Source organism: Galeopterus variegatus, unplaced genomic scaffold (genome assembly GCF_000696425.1).
Source record: "Galeopterus variegatus unplaced genomic scaffold, G_variegatus-3.0.2 Scaffold2618, whole genome shotgun sequence".
NCBI classification, from domain to species: domain Eukaryota; kingdom Metazoa; phylum Chordata; class Mammalia; order Dermoptera; family Cynocephalidae; genus Galeopterus; species Galeopterus variegatus.
The window spans coordinates 182512-190641 of NW_007728729.1; the positions used below are offsets into that span (position 1 = coordinate 182512).

The 8130-nt window shown below is 60.2% G+C and overlaps 3 protein-coding genes across 3 annotated transcripts in view; 1 reads left to right on the plus strand and 2 right to left on the minus strand.

Annotated features, from left to right (window-relative positions):
• Positions 1-431, plus strand: part of EXOC7 (exocyst complex component 7) — a 45177-nt gene extending 44746 nt beyond the window's left edge. Inside the window, exon 22 of the mRNA XM_008582463.1 lies at positions 258-431. Within this exon, the coding sequence (XP_008580685.1) occupies positions 258-360 (103 nt within the window). The 3' untranslated portion in view covers positions 361-431. The remainder of the gene's footprint in view (positions 1-257) is intronic.
• A 104-nt stretch (positions 432-535) lies between these two features.
• ZACN (zinc activated ligand-gated ion channel) lies at positions 536-4156 on the minus strand. The gene is given in 9 exon segments (XM_008582464.1): positions 536-991; positions 1445-1837; positions 1840-1912; positions 2024-2148; positions 2991-3160; positions 3423-3529; positions 3669-3714; positions 3862-3985; positions 4063-4156. Coding segments are annotated over 9 exon segments (1320 nt in total). The 3' UTR covers positions 536-803.
• A 1270-nt stretch (positions 4157-5426) lies between these two features.
• On the minus strand, positions 5427-8037 carry GALR2 (galanin receptor 2). Its single transcript, XM_008582451.1, has 2 exons — positions 7593-8037; positions 5427-6314 (listed from the first exon to the last, which is right to left on the minus strand). Exons 1-2 carry the CDS (start codon positions 7958-7960, stop codon positions 5519-5521), a joined length of 1164 nt encoding a protein of 387 aa, XP_008580673.1. The 5' UTR covers positions 7961-8037; the 3' UTR covers positions 5427-5518.
• Between the last annotated feature and the right edge of the window lie 93 nt (positions 8038-8130).

Genomic DNA, 8130 nt, shown 5'->3' on the forward strand with positions numbered 1-8130 from the left:
CCGCCCCCCCCCACCCCTCCCCCGGCCACTCCCCAGCTCAGTCTCTTTGCTTTTCTCTTCTTCCAGTAAAAAAGGAGGGTGTGGTGGATCTAGAGGGAAGATCCAGTGCCCTGGGCTTTGGTGTGGGGCCAGACAGGGCCATCACTCAGGGCCACTGCATGCCATTTCTGAGACCCTATCAGGAGAGCCTTAACCAGCAGGTGGAGCCAGGGAAGGGATAGGCCTCTCCCCTCCCCCTGACCACAGTGCCTGCTCAGGTACGGCAGCGTGCCCTTCACCAAGAACCCTGAGAAGTACATCAAGTACCGCGTGGAGCAGGTGGGAGACATGATCGAGCGCCTTTTCGACACCTCCGCCTGAGCCTGCTACTATCTCCGCCTGCTTCACCAGACTAACCATGTTATTGGACAGATAAACCAGTGTTAACTTGCCTTGGGGTCGGGTGAGTTTGCAGTCTTTTAGAAAGAGACCTTTCTTCACTGCCCAGCCAGGAGCCTTGTACCTGAGCCCTCTAGTCCTGGTTTCTGCTTCTTCCTGCAGCCCATGTTCCCCTCCAAGCCAACACTCTCTCAGAACACAGGGGTCCCTTCACACCTTAGGTTTTGTGACCTTGACCACCGCCTGCAGGGGCCACCTGATGGCTTCTGAAACAGGAAAGAAGGGAAAGAAGGCAGAGACTTGTGCCCACAGGTGCCTCCGGTGGACCAGGAGTGGGGGGCAGAACAACCCTATCTCCAGCCTCGCTCGGAGCTGGGGACAGAGAAATCCCCCTTCAGCCCAGAAATGTGGGCTGCCCTGCCCCGTCATGGCGTGGGCTGCAGCCTGGGAGCAGCCCTGCCAGGGGCAGGTTCAGATTTGCACGTTGCCCACATCCAGATTCCAGCGAAGATGAACTGGCTGCACACCACCCCCGCCACGTACATGAGGAAGAAGATGTGGTCAGCAGCCTCAGCCCAGCTGCTCCTTGACCCCTTCGCTCTTCTGGGGGCTTCTGTGAGGGGAGATGCGGGGAAAGGAGCTGTTCTTCAGGGCTCCCGAGCATGCCCAGCAAAAGGGGGAACCCTAGGGGCTGGCAGTCTATATTTCTCCCTTCCTTAGATTCTCAACTAATGAAAATATGGGGCTGGCCCATTCTAGGCCATCTCCAGTTGAAGAAACACCCTCTTAAAGAGGCTCTGCAAGGCATGGGTTATCTTGTGGGTGGGGGTTCAGGTCACTTGGGCCCTTAGGGAGGCTAAACTTGCTCCCTGCTTCTTCCAAGGGAGGCTGTGGTGGACCCAGGGACAGTAGAGCCAGCAGAATGAATGCAGGGACCCTTTAGTCATGCCTAGCGCCTCCTGAGTCCCAGCCCCAGCCCTTGGTGTGCAGCCTGCCAGCTCTGCCCCTGCCAAACCTGCTCCCGGGCCTCATTCCCCACCAGTAAGAGGCCTCAGCCCCTGCCCACCTTCAGGATTAGGCCCCAAGTTCTCGTGATCTTGCTGTCCCCCTCTCAGGGCAGGGCTGGTACTATTCTTGGCCTCAAGGCTGTCCCGGGCTAGCAGCCCTGCCAACAGCACAGTCTCTATGGTGCTGAGGAAGAGGAGCAGCAGCAGGATGGTGAAGTAGTAAACTGCAGGGGGAGAGTGGTGAGGATGGTCAGGGGCCAAGGAGCTGAGCAGGTGTGGGAGGAATGAAGTGGGCCAGGTGAGGGAGCAAGGCTTACTGAGCAGCGGGTTGCAGGAAGAGGAGCTGGGCAGGGCCTGCACCAGGGAGGAATGGAAGACGAGGTAGCCCAGCAGTAGTGTCACCTTGTAGGCAATGCGCTCTGTGGTCCGGAGGGGCAGCAGTCCCCCACACAGTCAGCCAATAGCAGCGCCTCCCCAGGTACCAACAGAGCTATGATGGACTTTAGTGCTGTGTTCTTCAGGCTCAACTGGAAGGGGAAAAGTCAGGCTTTCTGGGGGGACGGTGTCACGTCTCTGGCTCTGTATCCCCGACCTGCTGCCTCCATCTGCCCTGTCGGCCTCTTCCCAACTAGACTCACCATCACCTGGAAGCAGGGCACCAGCCACTGGGGTGGGACTTGGGTGTTCAAGTCATGAACTACATATTCTCTCTTTACACTTACAATCTTGTTCACCACGTGGGCTTGGAACTCCAACTCTGTCACTGAAAGGGGGTGGGGCAGAGTTGAGAGCAGAGAACTAGGAAAGAGCTATCCTTGCCCCCAAATCTCTGTTGGGAATAGCGGCAGAAACAAACTGGAGCCCAGGGATACTGGAGACTTCCGATGGTTTCTATGGGGCAGACTTGGAGACAAAACTGGTCCATAGAAGGGCTTCCCCAAACCTGGTTTGCAACACCCCAAATCATCTCCAGGTAAGGGAAGGGCCTTATGAGATTCATAGGCAAATTTTCATTGTAAAAATAAATGCACTTTGTGCCACTTTGTGGAGGGGAAAGTGGTCACAGACTCATTCACCAGTACGAGCACCTCACCCCTGAAATATGAGGATCCCTGGCACAGCGGCTGTGGTGTTTCATGGAGGGAGGGAAATAGGGGAAGGGGAGGACTTCTCTGCCAAGTTAGACATCACCTGATGGGTTCGTGGGTTGTTTACCGGGTGGCCATACCTTCAGGAGTTTCCAGGAATGAGGCCACAGCAACCTGAGCCCCTGGACTTGATGCAAATGGCTCAGCCACTGCAGTTTGGCCCTGGCTGATGAGGGCATTTGCTCTGGGGAGAAAGCTGAAGTGACCAGGACCCACAGGATTGTGGAGCTGCTGTGCCCCTAGAGGAGGACCGTGAGGCCACAGCCGAGAGCAGAGCAAAACTAGGAGATGGGCTGCTGTTTGGGTGGGAGGTGCAGGGTGAGAAGCAAGTGCTGCTCTAGGATCTGTTCAGCTCCCCTAAGCCTGGGAGTAGACTGGTGTGGACACAGACATTTGCTGGAGGCCAGAGGGTCCCCTCCCCTCTGCTGTCACCCCCCAGCCCCTGCCCTGTCAGCACCAGTGTTGCTGAGTGTGTAGAAGCTGAGGCTGCAGTTGCTCTGGTCCCGGGGGAAGTGGAGGAGCTCCAAGTCACAGTTGGTCTCTGTGGTGAGGGCCAAGTTGAGCTCAACATGGCCATCCTGGTCGACTCGGGCCTGTGGACTCTGGTCCTTCCAGTCCACCCAGAGCCTGCATGGGAAGGTGCCACAGCCGGGGGATGGAAAGATGCTTGTCCCCTTCTCAGACTGGGGTGGGGGAGACCCTAGCATCCCACCCCTAACCCCTACTATTATCAGGGTTCTGGCAGGGGGAAGGACCATGCAGAAGTGGAGGCATGCTGATAGTCTGGCAGGACCACCTTTCACTAAGACAGCCTCTGAGATCTAGATGGGGAAGAGGAGGAGGGATATGTGTGGAGGATTCCTGGGGCAAGAACTCCTGCCTCACTTACACCTGCTGGATGTTGAGTCTGGGAGTCCAGAGTGAGTCCCAGGGCAGTGTGACCGCATGCCGGGGTTGCACACTAGCATTCCAGGCCAAGTGAGTGTCCAGCCAGGACTGGGGACACAGGCATGCCACTGAGGCTCCAGCTCTGCATATATGTGCCCCTAAGCTTGGCAGGTTGATAAAGGCCGGTACTTCGGAGCTGGCCTCAGCTGGGTTCTCCTTTCCCACCTCCCCTGGGATACGAACTCACCAGCTGAAGCAGCAGCATGGAGGACACTGTGTACCGCAGAATGTCATAGGGGTGGGGCAGTGTGTCACCTTGGGGTGGGGGCTGTGTGACAGGAGGAGGCAAGAGACCCCAGTGCTAGCCAGGGCTGTGTCCTGCCCCCTACCCACCTCAGCACTTGGGTCCCGCACTCTCCAGCAGCCCAGCTGTGCTTACCACATTAAACACGTTGGAGACGAACACCTGCACGTCCACAAGCAGGGGTGCACTCCCGTTGTTCGGAATCTGGATGGTGTCCTGAACCTCCTGGGGTGAGTTGAGGTCGAACAGGGATGGCCAGGCTGAGGGATGGAAGTTGAGGTCACCCAGATGACCTGGGGCCCAAATCTCAAAGCTTATGACAATGCTTTTCACCTACCGACCGCCAGCAGGTGGGAGCCATGTCCCTGGATCAAGGGCCTGATGGTGCCATGTCCAAGGAAGGTGAGATGGAGCAGGAGCCGCAGAACCATCGTCAGTGGCTGCATGGAGGAGCTGGACAAGGCAGCACGTAAGCTACAACCTCTGCTGCAGTCACTTCCTTGGGGACTGAGCAGTTGGCCAGAGGCAGCTGCTCTGTGCAAGGACTCTGGGGCCTTCGACTTGGCACTCCCCACCCTGGTTCAGCAAACACCCGAATACAAAGCTCAGAACCCAGCTCCGCCCACCCTGCACCTGCCTAGGAGTCCCTGTCCTGCTTCATTTCCACCACCTGGAATCTGTCCTCACATTCAAAGCCCTCTAAGGGGGACTGGGCAGACCCTGGACTACTTCTCCCCAACTTGGTCCTTCCAATCAGGGCTGATGCCACAGGACTCTCCTGATTTCTGCGGCTGGCACCAGCCTGACTAAAAACCCAAGCCTGTCTAGAAGGTTAGCTCACTTGGTAAAATGTGATGTTGATAACACCAAGGTCAAGGGTTTGGATCTGGCCAGCCACGAAACAACAACAAAAAACCCAGGCCCTTGGCCAAAGTGCCCAGTGCTCAACGACATGAGATGGGGACACTTTTGAGTTTCCCGCCTCTCCTTAAACACTGGGCTGATTTTATGTAAAGGCTCAGGAAATCCGGGAGTGGGGCAAACCTGACCCGTAGAGGCCAGCTCAGGAGTGAAGCCCTGGGACGTGCCTATTACTTCACTGGATTCTCAGCCTGCCCCAGCCTAGCAGTGCTTTAGAGTCTGTTGTGCTCCTGAAGCAGAACCTGGCCACGAGGCGATTTTCCTGGCCCCAAGGAGAATCCAAGCAGCTGTAGACCCGATCCTGGCCCAGCTGCAGCCAGGGAAGGAAACACCAAGGCCAAAAGTGGGTAGGGGCTGATCAGGCTGCCCAGACTCAAAGGGGCCCCAGGGAGACGGAAGCAGGGAAGACCCTGGTGCACGAATTGGACTAGGAACACCTGTAATGTCAGTCATCAACTGACTATGGAGGACTTAAACCCTCTACTTGCCTCTGTCGCACACATGCCACCTGCTAGGTCAGCGATGTATATACACCAGATGCCTCTGGATTGCCACATGCAAAGAGCCTTTGGTCACCGTGCACTCCCCAGCCTCAGTCAGGTATACTTAGAAGGATGTTTAACCCATCTGCCTTTGACGTGGGCCACCCTCTTTTCTGGTAGCTCAGCAAATGGCCCCGCACCCATCTATTGGTATCCCCCCGTGAAGTCCCAGAGACTTCTTCCCACGGAGCTTCATGACAGTGAGAAATGCGGGGAGACAGCACGTTAATGCATGTGAAATGGTTTGCACGTTTTATTAACAGACGAAATTCCCTATGATCCTTGACCTCTGACTCCAACCCTTTGACGTGGAAGCGTACCCAAGTGCCTTCAGGTCACATTAACTGTCAGGATGCTGTTGGGGGCCTTTTGGTTCTTCCAGGACGGGCCAGGGACCCGGCTCGAGGCTGCGCGTCTGAGAAGCGCCTGGGCAGGGACAGGGGACCTCGCCGCCTCGCTCACGTGCGTCAGGTCTGTGGACTCGCGCTCCAGCACGCTGCCGCTGTGGGTGCCCGGCGCGGCAGTGCACACGCGGCCCGAGGCTCGGCGCGGGGCGCGGCCCATGAGGCCCGCGCAGATCCTGCGGAAGCCCTTGCGGAAGTGCTTGGAGACCAGCGCGTAGACGATGGGGTTGACGCAGGAGTTGGCGTAGGAGACCAGGTGCGAGAGTATGCGCAGCGCGTAAGTGGCGCGCGTGAGCGGGAAGCGGCCGAACCACACGCAGAGGATAAGCGCGTGGTGGGGCAGCCAGCAGAGGCAGAAGAGCGCGGCGACAATGAGGATCATGCGCGTCACCTTGCGCTTGGAGCGCCGGGCACCCGAGCCAGCGGCCACCGGGTCGACGGCGCGCCAGAGGTAGCTCAGGGTGCGCGCGTAGGTCAGGCCGAGAACCAGCACCGGCAGCAGGTAGCTGAAGACGAAGGTGCAGAGGTCCATGGCGCGGCGGCGCGGCGCGCTCCACGCCGGGTGGCACACCGTCAGGTTGGCCAGCCGCGACTGGCGGTAGTAGCTCAGGTAGGGCCCGGAGAAGAGCAGCGACAGCCCCCAGATGAGCCCGATGGCTGCCAGCGCGTTTCGGGGCGTGCGCAGCTCGCGGGAGTGCAGCGGGTAGCGGATGGCCAGATACCTGCGGTCAAGCCGGGAAGGGAGACGTCGGGTGAGCGGGAGCGGGAGGACTCCCGCCGGCGGGACGGCGCCCCCCGCGCCCCACCCGCCTTCGAGGAAGATCTGTAGCGCAAGGTCACACCGCACAGGCCAGGAGGGAGTCCCAGCGCGTCCCGGACACTCAGCGGAGCCTGGGGGCGGGGGGGGGGCGGCAGCTGGAAAGGTCGCATCTAGCCCACTCTTCTGCTGCCGCCGGGACTGTGACCACAGACTTCACCTGGAAGGGCACCCCAGAGCCACCAAGGACCAAAGGATGGAGAACCGGCTATGGGGTTCCCGGGTGATTACCCAATAGTGACGGCGCCTGAGGAGGTAGGACAAGGCACCTGAGGCTCACGCAGACAGCCTGGACCAGGCAAGTCAGGCAAGGGACAGCCTCTCGGCAATTCCTGAGAGAAGGAGCTCTGGGGGTCTCCGCAGCGCGATCGGAACCCACCCACTCCGCGCTTGTGGAAATGGGATGTGTGTGGGAGCGTGGCCTCGCCTCCCTGCGTATCCGGGGAGGTCTGGAAGAGCGGGTGGGGGGGACACCGGAATCAGATCCGGATTCCCTCCCCAGGAGCCACCCCAGTGTTCCTTCAGGCTCCCCCCAAGTGCCATGCTCTCTTCTGGCTGGGAAGGGGGAACCCGAGGACGCTCCTCTTCCCGACCCAGACCCCTAGACCGGAGGTGGGCGCAGAACAAACGGGGGCCCTCAGGCGCGCTAGCTCAGACTCTCGCACTCTGGCGTGTGTCCTCGTGAAGGACCCAAGTGCCACAGTCCAGACACCAACCGTCTGCGCCAAGCCACCAAACCGTGGCTGGGAGGCCGGCGCTGGGAGACAGACTGTTGGCTCCACGCACACGGTCACTGGCCGGGCGAGTCTAAGCAAGTGACTCGGGAACTCGATCCCTAATGTGAATTGGGCACAGTAATTCCTCCCATCCCAACCTCACAGGGGCATAAGCTCGAGCGAGATGAAAAATGCAAAAACGCTCTGTACCGGGAAACGCTGTGCACTGTCAGGCGCAGGCGGCTCTGCAGAGCCGAATTCTCCAGGCTGCGAGGCCCAGAGGACGCCCCTGATCGAGGGACATCGCGGCCCCCATCCTCGGTACTCCGTCTCCTCTTCCGCGCCCGTTTCCCTCTCACCCCCTCCGTCCGTTTGCCTTCTGGGTGTCCTCTCCCACTCTCCGTGCGTCCCTCCTTGGTCGTGGGGTCGCGCCTCCCTCTCCAGCCCCCTCCGGGGCGCCCGCTCACCTGTCCAGGGAGACGGCGGCCAGCGTGAAGCTGCTGGCGTGCATGGTGAGAAAGATGAGGAAGTGCACGGCCTTGCAGAGCAGCGAGCCGAACACCCAGCCGTCCAGGGTGTAGACGGTGGCCTGGAAGGGCACGCAGCACACGATGAAGCACAGGTCGGCCACGCCCAGGTTGAGGATGAACAGGTTGGTGGTGCTGACGGCCTGGCCGCCGCGCAGCAGCACGGCCAGCACCAGCGCGTTGCCCGCGGTCCCCACGAGGAAGATGAGCGCGAAGAGCAGGGGCACGATGACGGCTTCGGGCGGCCAGCCGTCCCCGCCGCCCTCCTGGCTCGCGGTCTCGGCCCCCGGGCCGACCGAGCCGTTCATGGTGTCGCCACACCTGAGGCCGCCTGGGCTCCTGCAGCCGTCTGGGTCTTGGCGAGATCTCACGGCTGCGGCCGCTGCAGCGCCCGGCGCGACTCCGCAAAGTTGCCGGCGGAGTGAGCCTCGCGGCGGCTGGGGTGGGGTGAGGGTGCGCTGGGGTCAGGGGGAGGAGC